Source organism: Solanum tuberosum, unplaced genomic scaffold, assembly GCF_000226075.1.
Source record: "Solanum tuberosum cultivar DM 1-3 516 R44 unplaced genomic scaffold, SolTub_3.0 scf00300, whole genome shotgun sequence".
NCBI classification, from domain to species: domain Eukaryota; kingdom Viridiplantae; phylum Streptophyta; class Magnoliopsida; order Solanales; family Solanaceae; genus Solanum; species Solanum tuberosum.
The window spans coordinates 87,108-104,917 of record NW_006239221.1 but is presented as its reverse complement, the minus strand read 5'-3'; the positions used below and the strand labels follow the sequence as shown (position 1 = coordinate 104,917).

General features: G+C 33.6%; 1 protein-coding gene across 1 annotated transcript; it reads right to left on the bottom strand.

Annotated features, from left to right (window-relative positions):
• Positions 1-5: 5 nt before the first annotated feature.
• On the bottom strand, positions 6-11,383 carry LOC102605806 (synaptotagmin-5-like). Its single transcript, XM_006359428.2, has 13 exons — positions 11,138-11,383; positions 10,219-10,323; positions 10,069-10,119; positions 9,842-9,962; positions 7,231-7,352; positions 6,163-6,264; positions 5,587-5,661; positions 4,777-4,856; positions 3,564-3,714; positions 3,251-3,481; positions 2,191-2,475; positions 1,959-2,072; positions 6-416 (listed from the first exon to the last, which is right to left on the bottom strand). The coding sequence occupies exons 1-13, from the start codon at positions 11,240-11,242 to the stop codon at positions 270-272; spliced, it is 1,689 nt and encodes a 562-aa protein (XP_006359490.1). The 5' UTR covers positions 11,243-11,383; the 3' UTR covers positions 6-269.
• Positions 11,384-17,810: the final 6,427 nt, after the last annotated feature.

Sequence of the window (17,810 nt, the reverse complement as noted above, 5' to 3'; positions counted from 1 at the left end):
AAAAATTAGCTACACCTTGTAATTTTTCTTTAAAAAAAACTGCAGCCTTATGCCACCTCTCTACATAAATTCCTTTTAACCAAGCAAAATGCTTCACTCTATAATCTATATATGTAAACCAACTCAGCATTAACAAAACAATCATCTACAAAAATGTACTACTATTATTATACAAATTTTCATATAGCCTACGATCGATGTACATAATCGAAGCAACTTGTGTCTGTACAACTCTTACAAGAACAAAAACATATCATATGATATTATCATTAGGAGTCTCTGTATAAGGGCTGTGGTGCCCATTTGAGATGCAAGTTCAGTTTCCCCGATTTAGCTCCATCTAGTTCAAAGATTTCTTTATATTCACCTTCCATCAGTACTCTTGTCAATGTCAATATGCACCTTCCCATGTAATCCTGCCAACAAAAGAAATTGTTAGTATTGGAAATGAATGCAGCTAATATAGGAAGACTTTAGATTGATGCCGAGGGTCTATCAGAAACCTCTCTTCCTTCCAAGGTAAGGGTAAGGTCTGTGTAGGGTCTGCGTACACACTACCCTACCCGGATCCAACTTGTGGGATTACACCGGGTATATTGTTGTTTAGGATTGATGTAGCAGTGGTACTTCAAAAAATAAATTGAAAGGGAAAAATTCCTCAAGAACACCATCTTATATCTTAATACATAGGATTTGTTTAATACTTAGATGGATCTCTTTCTGTATACTATATAGCGAATAACCCTAATGTTTCACATGTTATGGAGAACCTTTTGGTGGTGAGCGCTATCCAACGTGAATCTGAGTTAGTCAGGCCCAGTGGACTTAGGATATCGGATGGGTAAACTGAAAAGGAATAGGAACCATCTCCACACATTGAATAGCATAAGTATATCAAAAGAGGGAGAATAAAAAAAACAAAGAAACAAAGGCCCAAGGATATAGCCTTGGTAGTTCTAGTCAATGAAGTGGGAGGAGAAACATGAAGTCATTGGTTCAAACCCCAACGAAGGCAAAATACACTAGGTAATTTCTTCAAATCTGCCTAAGCCTTGATTTAAAGGTTAGATTTGAGCTCAAGTGTCATAGCACCTTCGATCGACAGTAAGCCTTGGTGGACTAAGTTACTCGGTACCTGTATGGGTGGGGAGATGGCAGGTACGCAATGGAATAGTTGATCTTAAGCCTTGGTGGACTAAGTTAAACAGTAAATGTATGGGTGGGGGGAGAGTAGGTACCCAGTGTGATCATTGAGGTGCGCACAAGTACCCAGTATGAGTTAAGGTGCGTACAAGCTGGTGGGATAGCAGGCACCAGTGTGATAGTGGAGGTACACACTGAATGCCACCGTCATGGAAAAAAAGGGTAACAAAGGCCTAATTCAGACCAGCCTCTTCCACCATTACCCTTGGCAGTTCATTTTGTACTAATATAGTGTTTGTATAGCAAGAAAACAATTGAAGATGACCACATTGTTTTGCTGGTAGGCCGAGCACAAGGCAAATGATCCTTGGAGAAATGACGAGACATGATTTTTTTTTGGTTTTAATCAAGGCATAATTTTTTTTCTCCCTAATCATCTTATTCTTTAAACACAGTAATATCATGTTGAATTTATTAACAAAATTTAAATGCTGATCATTCAATTAAAATTCAGGAACACCGTAACTAGATGAACACATTTGTAATACCGAGGGCTAACTCTTAGTTCTTTCAATTGCTCATGTTGTTGGTAGTCTTAGATCTATCAGAACTTAAATTTTCCAAAACGATTCTAGTATGTCCGAAATCATCAGACAACTCAAAATAAGGCATCTCAGCTTAAGAAAATCTCACATCAGGAAACATTGGTATCTGAATATCTATATTAAGTCCTGGTTTATCAACGTTAATTTTGTACCAAAACCAATAGCAATAGGATAAGTATTTTGGAATTGATTAAAGGGAAGTACTCTTACCTTTCCGAAGGTGTCATGGTCCCACAATTCTAGAATTAGCATATCATGCAATCCGTCCTCAACGACAAAGTCAAAAGTCTGATTCCATACTGGATTTAAGCTTTCCGGTACAACCTAAAATGAAAAGAAAATATAATCAACATTATTCCTAGTTATTGATTAAGAATTTTAAGGCAAACTACTTTAGAAATGGATAATTTTTGTTCGATATTCAAATAATAAGAAATGATACCCTGGTTTTGTTCTTTGTTTCAGTCTTCTTCATTGTAACTACAACATACGGATCAGCTTTCCCCATTAGATCAGTTGGGGCCAGATCTTCAGCTGATATCACGGTTACAGAAAGTACCCCTCGTACTATTACATCCTTCCTCCTATTGATTTCACCTCCATTTTGGGCAGCTTCTGCTCCACTTTTAAGAACCTTCTCCAGTGAAGTCAATTGTACATTATCGGCAAAAGGGTTACTAAATCCATTCGTCGTGCCATAAGGACAATACAATAGCTCCAAGTGCACCTAAAGCAAAGATGAAGGGAATAGTTCACATAGAGAGCTAAAAATGGAGTACAACAACAACATACCCAGTGTAGTCCCGCAAAGTGCAGTGTGAGGAGAGTAGAGTGTACACAGACCTTACCCCTACCTTAGAGGTAGAGAGGCCATTTTCGTAGACCCTTGCCTCAAGGAAAAACAGACCAGAAAAGGAATAAACAAAAGTGAAAGCATAGCAAAACATTTTGAAAAGTAACTACAACAAAATAATGTGATAATCAAAGTACTATTTTGCTATAGTTACTGTTCAGAATGCTTTGTTATGCTAAAAATAGAGTACTGCATGAATTTGTTTACATTCGCAAGTGAGAAATCGTTGTTTTTAAGAGGAAGAAAGTCACTGATGTAGATCTCATACACGAAAGTTTATCGGACTGATTGAGATATTGATTATATAATTGGAGGTTTCACCGCTAGTTAACTGTCTTGTTTAGTAGTAAAGGTGGATTGAATCAGCAAGAACTGTTATTTGCAGTTTTTTTTGGGTAACGTCTGTAGGATCAAACTCAATAAAATTCACCTAGACTATGTATGGCACTCAATCTACAACAATTATATGCAGTTTGATCTGATTATTGTTGAAAAAACACTTGGTTCTCAAACATTATTGATTGGTACTCCACTAGTATATATATATATATGTTCCATCAAAATTGAAGTTGTATGTACAATAAATTGATAGTGGCAAGTTCCAATATGGAGAAGGATCACAGAAAACAAAAGGGGATGCAAGTGTCACCTGGCCCCTATTCTTTTGGTCTCTCTGGATCTCCAAATCTTTCACCAACTTCAACCAAACATCCTTCACTTTACCAGGCTCAAGCTCATTCAAACGAACATGTGCGCATCCAATTAGTTCAGCTGCCTGAAGCCCTTCATCATCATAGATCTTTATCACCAAGTGTTGTGTCAATGGATCTTCAACTACAAACTCGAAATGCTCATTCCAGATTGGATTCAGTTCGTTGTTCTGAAAAGAACAATGGTCATTTAAATGTTAACTCGATACATGTATTACCCAAATTCTTCTATATAGCAGACGAAATACTTACAATTGTTTTGCTCTTCTTCATTCTATCTCGTACAGGGCGTACATATAACTCAGCAAAAGGATCAGATTTACCAATGATGTCTTTGTTTGTTAACTCTTTTGCTTGAACAAGTTTCACCTCCAATACTCCAGTAGGTTTCAGTTCAAGGTCACTAATAACAATAAAGTAGATTGTCAAATAGAAAATGGCGTCTCAGCCCAGCAAGGTTAGATAAGTAGAGAAGAAAGTCAACAAATACATGTTTTCTTCTTTATTCACAGAATTACAAAATTCTATTAATCATCTATGTTACTTGGATACGAATGCGGGAATCTGATACAGATGTAGATCTAGAGGTTGGACTCTTCATCACATAATTCTAGGATTACGGTTCAAAGTACTTGTCTGGTGCTACAATATGGCTAATAAGAATATATTGTGTCACAATTAAGTGGAGTTATCCTGTTGTTGTTACTGCTTATATCTTCATAAATGTTGTGTTTTTGTTTTCACTGCGCCGACGGTCTATTGGAAACAGCCTCTCTACCTGCCAAGGCAGGGGTAAGATTTGCGTAAAACTCAACCCTTCCCAGACCCCGCTTGTGGGACTGCGGGACTATACTGGGGGTATGTTGTTGTATTAAATTAAAGCTAGTATAACTAAATTCTTTGTAAATCATTACTAATTTAGTCATAATTTATCTAGCAAAGTGTCTAGTACTTTATGTTATATATATATATATGAGATAAACCAAATACTCCCAAATCGTGTTGAATTGACACGGGTGCTACAGGGAAGGATCCAAATAACATTGAAGTTCGGTAAAAGGTAAGATCACAGTGTAGCCTCGACATACACAGGATCCAATAGAAACTGACCTGTTGCTGTATATTTCTAATAGATTCCCATTCCCATGACAAGTTGACTTTAATAAAACTGAAAAAGCAGTCAAAGTCCAGGTTTTGCCTTAACAGATTAAAACGTTTAGCTTGTCTTTTCAGGGTCAATATTTAGATAAACATCTTAATTTAACACCTTCCACGAAGACATGGGGTCATTATAAAATTAAACATATTAATTTTTTACGTCAGAGACTAGATGGAAAATGGAAGAAAGTCATCTCGATTACATGTGAAAGTGAATGCGTTCAATTGGAACCACTATTGGACAGCCCAAACAAACTGGGTTAGTGAAAATGACAAGGTTTGAAGTCTCTCTTATAGAAAGGAGTACCTATAATCCCCAGGCAAAATGGGAATAATTTTTCGGACTGGCCATGTGATAGAGTCTTCAATGGCATCGCGGATGGTGCCCTGTATAGAGAAATTCACTTAGTACACCTGGACAGTATGAAGCCATAAGAAACACTTTTCTAACTTTCCCAAACCTTGAGAGCAAAAATCACAAATCATGAGAGAACAATTCAAACAAACAAATGGCTCGTCCTCATGTTCTTACGAATGAAAACAGTTGTTCTGAAATACACCAAAAGATAAAAAAAAATCAATTTATACTAGAAAAAATTTCATCTCCACTCTCATTAGATATTCAATTGTCATTAGTATACCATAGCTACATTTATGAAGGGGAGCCTTGGAGCAACGATAAAGTTGTCTCTGTGTATAGGTCACAGGTTGAGTCATAACCCCTAATGTTTGCATTAGGGTAGGCTGTCTATATCACACCCCTTGGGGTGCGGCCCTTCCCCGGACCTTGCTAATGTATGAATGCTTTTTTCCATTGTTTAAAAAAGTGGAAACATAACTACGTTTTTACTGATTTAATAAACACAATGTTATTGAGAATATGAAATTAAAAATACAAAATTATCGTTGTACTAATCACATAGGTATTTAATGTTCATTCAGTTTCTTCCACCCTTTTCTAGAAAGGAAACGAAACACAAGATAAGTCTATGGCAGCATTATCCACTTCTAGAACATCTATGGGTTATGATATCTAATCAAGCTGCAGAAGTAAATGAAAGATAAGAAGATATGAGTATATGAGTAACAAAATTAGATGGTAAAGTTTTTCCCAAACCTCAATTGCATCAGAAATGCCAGGTATTGCTGTCATGTCACCGCCAACCACTTTAAGCGTAAAATCCAGCTTCTTCTGCAGACCAGAAAAGATTTTATTGTCATTCTTTTCCTTATGTAAGTTAGGTCTGGTGTTAGGTGTGTGTGGCTGTCCAGGCGAGCTTGCATCTGATGTGGACCTTACAGGGCTACACCTCAACAAAAACCAATATACAGGATTATTAATTTTGGACATGTTAGGTGTCATGACTCATGCATGTCCATCAAGATACAGATTTGGACTTAATTCTCCTTCATAAAAAAAAACAAAATCCTGAAACATCAGCATCTAAATCCACGAATCAGTTGGTAAATCCATGTGCTATTGACCAAGTTGGTGTTAGATAATCATCCAAATCCTTAACTTAACTCTAAACCCAAGCATTACGTAACATGTCTCCTTCCATATTGTGCAAGTAGCATTCATAAGTTGACTTGGCACGTGTATGTACACATGTGATCACACTCACTTGTATTAGAACAAATTATTCAGTGCGCTAAATAGCCTTTTAGAATGAAAGAGAAATAAAATTAACACCTTTTTCCTTAGTGAATAACAAACAGCTCCAAAGCAGGGAAACTCATCAACAAGCGGCCTGAAGATCAGCCTGAAAATCCCAGTAAATCCAATGTTTTTCACCTAAAAAGGGAGAAAATAATCACAACGTGAAATCAAATTACCTGAGAAAAGCAAGAAATAATAATATAATATACAACGACAACAGCATGCCCAGTTTAATCCCACAAGTGAGGTCCGGGGAGGGTAGTGTGTACACAGACCTTACCCCTACCTTGGGAGGTAGAGAGATTGTTTCCGATAAACCCTCAGCTCAAGGAAGAAATAATAATGTAATATATTGGAAACAAATAGAAAGTCACTACATAGGTGGCAGTGTAAACTTATAAATAAAAATACAGATAGGTGGCAAAATAAACATGTTAAAATGGACAAGTTGAGAAGTAAAACCAAGGGCCAGCCATCTTTCTAAGATGGAGTCCTAGAACAAGCAGATTCTACAGGGTGGGAATGAAAAAAGGAAAAAACACTACCAGAGAACTCTAGCATAATGGAATGTCTAGTGGATAGTTAAGAAGTACTTGTATTGATCCTTCTTGTTGTTAAGTACTCTGTTACTAGATATTTATTTTTGCTTAAATATGCTCTTTGAGAATTCTGTGAAGGTTTCATTAGGTTTCTCTTGTTGTGAGTACTGGATCAGCAGATTTGCACAGTGGAAATCTGTATCAGTCATGGTCCAAGTTTGGGTCCTGATACTAACAAATGCAAGCTATGTTACCATTCTCAAAAAAAATATCCAAGCTTAAAGATGGTAACAAATAGCTCAGTCATTATAAATTTGAGTTATTTACAATGGAAACAAATTGATATCTCAGAGGCACTAAGCATGCAGCTCGAATGTTAGATCATATCAAGTGTAGCAATGAAACAAAAATTACAATGGAAACAATTGATATCTCAGAGGCAATTAGCATGTCAGCACAATCGAGATCATATCAAGTGTAGCAAAGAAACAAAAATGTCACCAACTCTGAGGAGCAGAAGCTATTCAGTGTAATGTTAATCAGCAAGTACCAACTAAATTACCTGCACTGGTAATCCTACACCAACGTATGTCATGATATCGAGTATAATGCTTGGGTTCCCATCCCAATTCATCTCTAATTCCATGGTAATACCTTCACTTCCACCTTCAAGAATAGAAATTCCTGAAAGATAAAACCAGTATGAGCACCAAAAATGTGTCGAATAAAATGTATTTCTCCTCACAGGCAATTTTTTTACACGGCTTAAATGAGATGACAGACACATTAAATTATTGTTCAAATAGCTTCATCAGGTACAGTTGTCTTCTCCATTATTTTGTCTAATATGGGATGAGTAATTGGTTTTCTTATATGGCCTTGGACAATCCTCACCCCGTGAGCTAGCTTTTGGGGTTGAGTTTAGGCCTAAGATCCATTCTTTAACATGGTATCAGAGCCAGACCCATCACAATTCTTTGTCCATGCTCCAGTTAAGAAGGTCTGTCGTGCGAGGAAGTGTTAAGAGTCCCACATCAGATATGGAAACGATATTTGGTCTGCTCAAATGGATTTGGACAATCCTCACCCTATGAGCTAATTTTTGGGGTTGAGTTAGACCCAAGATCCATTCTTTAACATATCTTGATCATTCACATTTTGACTTCTCAAAGAGACAATGGTATTGGAGAATCGTTATGACTACTATGACGGTGAAGTTAAGGATAATGAGCATCAATGTTTTCAAAGGCCCTTCCTTGGAGAAGGGGCTAAAATGCACCAAGGAGGACTGGCTTGCAAAAATCATGGGGCGTAAGTCCCAACCCTCTGGCCATTCACTTAGACATAAGTCCCAAACTTTCAGTCCTTCATTTGGAGCATAAGCCAAGAGAACTCTCCAAAATTGGAAGTAAATTGCTAAATAAGTCCCTTTTTAATACTTAAAATACACAAAGGTCAACTCATTGTAAATTCTCAAAAGAACTCAAAAGACCAAGGGCTTTATAATTGTTAGCTCTGATTGTATAATCCTTTCTCTTTGTCGTTTACTAAGCAACCAAATACTCTTTGGCTCTTTATTAGCAAATTGTCAGCTGCAAAGTAAGCTTTTGTCTTCCAACACTTGCTCTGCTCCCACGCTTCTCATAGAAGGATCGTTCATCATGCTTTATTTTTGTCAGAATTGGGAGAGCCGCCGACTCCAACTACCGTCCATGTACGAATTTCTTTTTTGCTGTCTCTTTATTCTTTTCATGTTAGTGTTATGTTTTGCAATTCCTTTTGGACACTTAAGTTTAGATATTGTTGTAGATACTTTTTTCAAAAAATGCTTTATTTGTATGATAATGAGTATCTGTAATTGGTTTTCTGAATTATTAGGAAATAACATTTTTACAATACTAAGTATGTTCCATTACTACCACACTACAAGTGTAATGAACTCTTTGGTTTTTCCACTTGTCCAAGTTTGTAAAAGAAAATTATTTGTAATGTTTGTGCATATGTTAGCACATCTATGTACATATATACATTTTCCACTAATTTTATAAACTTGAAATTTCTACAATTTGAATTTATTATATGCTTATCTTATTAATTCATTAAATATTTATTAAAAAAATCCAAGGAACTTACGCCCCAAGCCTCAGGCTTGCACCTCGCCCTGTGTCAGGTAAAACACCTCGCCTCATGCCCGCACCTTTTGAAACACTAATGAGTATGACTTTTGGTTAGGATAAAACTGGTCCATGTAATTTCTTAGATGATCTATATGCAAAATTTTAGAATAATCAAAGGGAATCAAGCATCTGTCAACAGAGTTATGGAGGCTATCCACCCCTGCACTATGACTACTGATTTAGTGGCTATTTGGAGAAATCCCAGTATCTTTCTAGGTGGTGATGACGATACAGTGAACAGCCTACTGGAGATGACTGGTTTCTCCCTGGGATCTTTCCCTATATAAGATGACTGGGACTACCATTGTCTCCAAAGAAATGTCCTAAATTGGAATGCCACCAATTATTGGAGAAGATCACAACTAAGATATGCTCAGTTCCTGCTAGGCTTGTATCATATGCTAGAAGACTACAAGTTTTCAACTCAGTCCTTTCCCCATTACACAACTTTTTGGGGATCAGACAGCTCAGTATATATACTACCCCAAAGTGTGTTAAAGGCAGTTGACAAATGCAGAAAGTACCTACGGGGAGGATCTGATGAGTAGAAGAAGACTGCTCTAGTAGCAGCAGAAGAAGCTGTATTTCCATTTTTCATCATTTCGAATGTTGCATGAGCTTCATTCCTTCCTCAAGAAAGTTTTATAAAGGTGGAACGAAAGGCTTTTTGCAGCATAATACAATTATTAAGAGATAAAATCTGCACTTTCTGTAAAGTTTAATCTGTATATATAAGCTAAATAAACATTTTTAAGTTATACGTAAATAGATTGTTACTTCTAAATATAAATTTTACACATGCAAAAGCATAAATTGGGACGAGTATGAGTGAAAGCTAACTACTTCTTCATTGTTTTATCTTTTTCTTTGTTTGGAAAGAAACAGCCACTTTAAAGTTTTCTATGCTGTTTATTTCCTTTCCTTATATGACAATATGACACAGAAATAGAAAATGCAACTGCTGAAGAACGTTAATACTGGCCATCATCATCTAACCTGTGAACTGAGGTGCAACCGTACCAAGAGTGAACTTGGAAAATTTCAATGATGCCAAAATCATAGGCCTATATTGTTCCAAAATTGGCTCCACACTTGACTTTACCAGTTCTGATGCTGCCTGAATACAAGATGAGAAACTCAAAAGTTGAAATGGAGGAGTAGGAAAAAATCAATGGAAACTCAAAAATTAACATAACCAAAGATGCATAGACATTTAGACTAACCTCATCCACAAAAGGCCAGATCTTTTCAAGATGAGAATTAAGCCAATTCAACTGTAAGTGTTAAACATGAAAAAAAAACATCAAAAAAAATCACTAATCATAAGTATGAGGAAATTTAACATTAAAAAGTAAGTTCAAATAAAAATTAACCTTCTGCTGATTGGAGAAAACAACCCAAGGAGGATACTGCTCTGGTGTAAAAATCTTTCTGGAATCTTCCACTGTCATTCTAGCAAACGCCGCAATTGTAGTAGCCTTTACAGTTCAAATTCAACAACATACATAAAAATGCAGCAACAACAACAACATACATAACAACATATCCAATGTAATCCCACAAAATGAAGTCTTTAGTAGAGTCTTGGGAAGGTAAAGTGTACGCAAACCTTACCCCTACCTTCTAGGAAGAGAGGCAGTTTCCAGGAGACCCTCACTTCACGGAAAAAACAGTTCAAAACAGTAAAGAGAAAGAAATAACAAAAATAAAGAAGCCATCGCAAAATACTGTAGACAACCTCACAAATCACACACAAAAATGCAACAACAACAACAACATATCCCTGTAATCCCACAAAATAAGGTCTAGGGAGGCTAAAGTGTACACAGACTTCACCTTATGTGAACTCAGGTAGCGAGGTAGATAGGCTATTTCCGATAGACACTCAGCTCATGAAAAAACAGTTCAAAACAGTATAGATTAAGAAATAACAAAAATGAACCTCAGAAATCATACATAAAAATGCAACAATAACAACAACAAGATATCCAGTATAATCCCACAAAGCATAGTCTAAGAATGCTAAAGTGAAAGTGTACGCATACCTTACCCTACCTCCTACTGAGGTAAAGAAGTTATTTTCGATACACCCTCAGCTCATGAAAAACACAGTTCAAAACAGTATAGAAAAATAAATAACGAAAATGAAGAAGTCATCGCAAAAATACTATACACACACAACCACACAAATCATACATAAAAATGCAACCATAAAAACACTAAAGATACCCTTTTCTTAATAACTAATAATTCAACTAAAACAGAAGTAAAAGAACTCAATTTTCAACTAACCAGTTCAGAACGGCATTTGGATCGATAATTTTCAGATTTAACAAAGCCAACTATCAAACCAACTCCAACTAAAACCCCAATCACAACACCCAATACAAACGACATCGTTTTGCTCTTCTTCTTCTTCCAAAGTTCCCTTCTTCTTTTTTTCAAGATTCAGTGAAAGTGAAGCTAAGAGACTACTAGAACGTGTTTTTGTTGTGTTTTTTGTGCTTGTGGGGTTTTCACATAATTAAACACTTTTAAGTCATCAAAAAGGTGGTGGGTCATAACTCATAACTCATAAAGATTAAAGTTTTCGATAAAATTTCGCACCTAAACAATAAAAATCTTATAATGTCATGTTAATTTCATTTACTTAGGAATTATCGATAAATTATGTAACTAATTTTGTGTTGTCTTGTAGGGTAATGAAGAGATTTTAGAGTGAAGATTTTGTTTGGATTATTCATTTTTTAAGTTTAAACAACTTTTTTTTTATCTATACAACAAGATATAAATGTTATTGGTAGAGTATGATGAGAATAAAATATACGTAATTTTATCTTGTGGTACATAATATATTTTTGAAAGATTTTCGATTTAAGAATGCTTATTAAAATGAATAAAAACATATCATAGGAGCGGAGATTTTACCCTATGCGCACCCAAAGAGTAGCGGCTGCGGATTTTCCTTGTCATAAAAATAAAAAAAAAGAAGCATAATCATAATAAAATAAAAATAATAATTTAAACATGATAAATAATATTTAATACTAGTATAATAACAATGAAAATAGTTTTAATATTAATCCTCCTTTTTGAATAAAATTTGTGTAGTTATAATATACTCTCATTAAATGTAAAATAAAAACTTATGAATGATTTCTAGTTTTCTAAGTGAGCTACGAAAAAACAGTAAAGTTTTTGAGTAATGAAAATAGTTGTTAATAATTGCATTAAGATAAAATGTTTACACGCCCTTTGAAGTGTGGTTTTTTTTATGAATTTTATTAACGTGAAATATTTTGTGCTATGAACTGTTTTTGTTTTTTTATGGAAAACAAAAACATATAGTGTATTTTATTATTATTATTCATACTACTTTATGTTTATTAAGATTTGGACAGACATCGCCACTTTCCGTTAGTGTGAAGATCGCCATTTGCCGACAGTCAAGCTTGACACGTGTACGGCTAAGATCATCCCAATTATTATTCCATGTTTCACATAGATTTTCGGAATAAGATGCAAGTAGCCCTAGACTATGACCGAAATTATTGAGACATACTTTAATTAAACTAACGTCGTATTATTCCTCCGAACTCATTTTATTTGTAGTTTTATACACCATTTGACTTACGTGGCACACTCTGTGACTCCACATAGTTAACGCGTGTGGGAAATGTTTGGATGCCACATAAGTAAAAAAAAAAAGTATAAAATTATATAAAAAAGAGTTTGAGGGGTAATAAAACCTTGATTTAATGAAGGTGTGTCTCTGAGATTTCTATTAAAGTCTAGGAGGTACTTGTGTCTTATTCCCTAGATTTTATTTGGAAAGTCCAATAATTCTATGACTCTTACCCAAAGCTTCTAAATATTTTTAATTAAATTATACATATATGATCTTATAATACAAAATTTGAAAGAGTAAGATAAATTTAAAAAGAAAATAGTTTTTTTAAAATAAAAAGAATATTTGAAAGTTATACTATACTTGCATTCGATGATGATGACATTTTTGTGGGATCAGCCTAATTTTGTTTTTATTTATTTAGTCGACTATTTTAAATAATTCCCCTAAGATTCTTGGACATGAAATATGTATTCAACTAATTATATATCGTGGGAAGATTTTTTATGAAAATGTATTGGGAATCAAAAAAAAAAAAAAAGAGAACGGTTGATGACGGTAGTGAAAACAATTAAAAAGAAAAATAATAAAGTTCTAACTCTAATCGGAAAAAAATATTATTGCTTTTGTACATTATTTAATAACCTTGTTTTTAATTTGATTCCTACTGAATTTTACGGTTGATGTATCGAGTGACACTTTTATCATTTTTATTAAGGGGGTTCGAAAAATAAAAATGTAGTATCTAGGATTTGGAGTTAAAACTTCAAGGTAAATTTTGAACTCCCTAAACTATTGAGTCAATCCTTTATCTTGTGTTTAGGAGATTCAAACTCTTGACATAAACATAAAATATTCAAAAATAACCTTTTTATATTAGTGTTATTTTTTATTGAGTGAATTAGGATGAACACCCTTCTTCTATATCCCTTGATCCGTTTGCGGATGTACCACATATTTTTATATCTATGTAGACTTCGTAGAGGGCTAATTTCGTGTCATTTTATAGTATCTCAATAGTTATTTTCCTCTTTTGCTTGTTGTGTGATGAGTCTTTGATTCACATATTTTGTTCTAACTTTACTATATATTTTGATGCAATGCTTGATCGATACGCAACTATAAATGTTCCAAATAGTTGTTTTGGCTACTACTTCAACAACCAAAATCATTTGGTATATGTTTTTTTGTGAACGGAGACAAGTCGAGGAAGTAGCCGAAACATATATCAATTGCCCTTGGTTGTGAAAAAAAGATATGGTTTAAACTCAATGATTATACCTTGTGGTTCAAGAAATTTCTTATTATTGAGTTAGAAAGTGTTATGAAGACGACAACACTGTTTATAACGAGTCAAATGATTATACATCTTATATATACAAGTTTATATATTATTATACACCACATATATACAAGTTTATGTAAAATTATACATAGATTATTCAGTCTTGAGATTGCATATTGAGTTTAGAATGGTCAGTTACTTTTAGATGAACACTCTCCTAAATTTTAATTAATAGGTTAAAGTAGTGTACGTAAAATCTGAATGTTGATTTCCAAAGTCAATTCCAACAAAGTGGTTAAAATCTTGGACTAAGACGATCAATGTTTTTTCCTTGATAAAAAATTATCAAAACATTAAAACGAAATCAATATTAGATATCGATCGTTTGCCCCCTCTAACATATAAAAACCGAATTGAAAAACTCTAGGACATTGAATCCACAACACTAATTAAGGGTGTCAAAATGAGCTCAAATATAGGTAACCCACTCATAATTTTATGAGTTGGGCTCAAGATAATTTGAAGAGTAAATTTTGGGACTAGCAAACATAAAAATCATATTAGCGCTCTATAGCTACAATTTTGCTATTTGCGCTCCATAGCAAACTATAGCATCTAATTTGTATAAATCGCAACAATTTGTACAAATCGCGGTGATTTGTATAAATCGGGCGTCTGTGCTATGAAAATTGTGTTTGTATATGTATATGTTCTTTGTGTTAATCTAGGGTGGAGAACGAGATTAAGAGAGAGAGGAGAGAGGCGAGCGAGAGAAAGCAGAGAGTGAAGAGAGGTGAATTGTATATGTATATCGATTAGATAATTGTATATATGTAACTACTATATATGTATCAATGATTGTGTTTGTATATCTACATAAAATTTAAATTTACACAACCTCAACCCACTCAAATCTTAACCCATTTAAAAGAATCTTTAATTGAGCTCAATTTAATCTCCAATCACAACCCGTTTTAAAACTCTTTATTTGCATTGGTGTAATATATGTTCTCATATTGAATGTATGAATCACTATCTATTGTATACTCCCTCTATCCCTAATTAGTTGTCCACTTTTGAATTGACACACTTATTAAGAAAACAATAATTGACATAGTGACTTTACCATTTTACCCCTATTAATTAGAGAAAATGACCAAAAGCCCCCCCAACCTATAGCCGGATTTCCAACTACACACTCATACTTTACGGGGGTCCTATTACCCCCCTGAACATTTTTTTTTACTAATTTTCTCACCCTTATTTGCTGACATGTCCAAGAAGGTGAGATCAACTCCCTTGGCGTGTAAGAACAAAAAATAAAACGTTAAAAGCTGAAGAAAACTACACGTGTGAGTCCAAATTAGCTATATTAAATCTCCAATGGTATAATCTCATCTCTCCCAAAATCAAACTCTCTTTTTCTTCCTTTTTTTCTCAATTCTTCTAATAGTTGACAAATCTCCAACGGTATATTCCTTCATTCTCTCCCAAATCAGCTTAAAACTTGAATTTACTTGTCAAAGCATTCAACTGTAGTTTCAATTTCGAAAAAGCTTGAAGCTTTAGGACTTGATCAAACACAATAATCAATATCGTTCAAAATCGCTAGTAAAGAACTAAAAGAACTAACCTTTACTTAGAGAAAACTTCGACCCAACAAACGAAAAAAGCTAAACGAACCTTCCCCAACCTTCCCAGCAAACTTTGATTGGAACGAAATCTCAGATCGAAGAGAATGGGGTAAATTTGGTCAGATCAAAAAAAGGTTAGGGTTTAGAGAAAAAAAGAGGAAAATGAAAAGATTAAAGGAAATTCGTGGGTTCTGGGGTCCAGTCATTATGTGGCAGCGCGTGTAAACAAACATTTAATTATATCTGGTTTATGTGGACACGTCAGCAAATAAGGGTGAGAAAATTAGGAGAAAAAAATGTTAAGGGGGGCAATAGGACCCCCGTAAAGTATGAGTGTGTAGTTGGGAATCCGGCTATAGGTTAGTGGGGCTTTTGACCATTTTCTCCTATTAATTATGAAGTGGGTGAATTAAAAATTTAATCTTTTCAAAAAGTTCTACCATTTTCAAAGTAATTAATTGAGGATATAATAGGTAAAAAATTTTTGTCCTTTCTTGATTTGTCAAAATGGACAAGTAATTAGGGACAACTAAAAAAGGAAAAGTGGACAAGTAATTAGGGACAGAGGGAGTATCTTCTAAGATTTATCTATTTACTAGTGAATAAGTCCGCGCTTCGCGCGGTCATAGAAAGATTAGTTGAATTTACAATTAACTCTAATCCATTTAATCTAAAATGAAAGTAAATGTATTAACAATCATAAGCGTGAACATAAGATTTAAAAGATCGTCGATCGAAACTAATAACAACAATTTGTAGATGGAACCGTGGAAACACCTTAAGATTTTTATTGCTCCTATGACAACCCTGGATATCAAATTGATTAGAAATTATTGTACAAGATATTTTAGAAGAATGCATTCATTATAATTGAGCTATTTTAAAATACTCATTTTCTTTTTCTTTTTCTTTTTCTTTTTATGGAAAGCACCAATCGTAAATAGTTCTTTTGATAAATCCTTCCTAATATAGTCATAACCTTAAATGTACCTTTAACGTCCAAAAAAACTATTTTCAATGATAAATTCATTTTAATTACATTATTAAATTATACCTCATTGAAGAATAGTAATAAGATATTAAAATTTTAGTATAACTCACATTATATATTTTTAGCACATATCTAAATATTATTACTTAGTTGATTTGTAGAAAGTAAAATAATAAATAAAAATAGTACTGAATTTGTCTCTAAAATCTTTGGACTATTTAACAAATATATGAAATTATTAGCTAATAATAATAATATAACACTAAATAAAAATAATTCATCTCTTTCCATTTAAAATTATACCATTTTCAAACATATGATGGAATTCTCAATTGCTCAAAGCCTTTCATTTGCAACAATTTGAGAACCTTATAAACTTAAATACACAAAAAAAATAAACAATTTTTTTATTACAAATAAAAAGGGAAAAAAAATCATAACTACAAAATTGTGAAAGGGGTGTCCAAAAAAATATTAAAATTGCCAGTAAAATATAAAGTTTCAATTATTACTACAAAATAAAGAAAGCAAATATTTTAAAAATCTTTAAGTTTGACTACATGAACTTGATGAAATAAACCTCTTAGCATCTCAAAAAATGTAGACGACTCCTCATTAGCTTTCCAAAAGCAAAGCTGACCACTTTTATAAACCAAATAATATGAAAGTATGATAAAAAAAAAAATGAATATTTAGAACAATATCATACAATGATTATAAGATATTTTTAAAGTTTAATTTTGTATTTTTGAGAAAATTCACATTATCATTGTCCCCCCCAGAAGAGAAATAATGAGTAACAAAAATACAAAAGGAATGATATGTAGACAAACTTGATCAACATATAAATAAAAATATAGTAAAGAAAAATGAAGATTGTCAAGCACTCATAAAAAAAATGAATTCGATAAAAAAGTTTTTTGTCAAAAATAAAGAGGGTGAAGTAACTATTATAACATATACGGTTACTGGTTATATTAAGAAAGTGACTATTGAGATTTTGAGAATTTCATATAAACTTTAAATCAGAAACACATAATATATACGGAAAAGGGTTAAAATTGCCCCTGAACTATGTGAAATAGACCACTTATACCCTTCGTTACATTTTGGGATAAAAAATGCCCCTGTTGTTATCCTAAGAGACCACAAATATCCTCAAGAGTTAACACCCCAAATTTTTATTGAGCCACGTGGGACTAATCCTTCCACCTAGCGTTGCCAACTAGGATTCACTACAAAAGAACTAGACTTTTAGTGGCAACAACAGTCGCCACAAAAGCCCAGAAATCTGTCACTAAAAGTTTTTAACATTAAATTCTAATTTTGTGTTTTTTTTCTTCATTGTTTTTAAAAAATAAAAAATGATATCGATTAAGTAGGAGTTTGAAGACACTGTATGTTTTATTTTTATGTCATATGTAAAT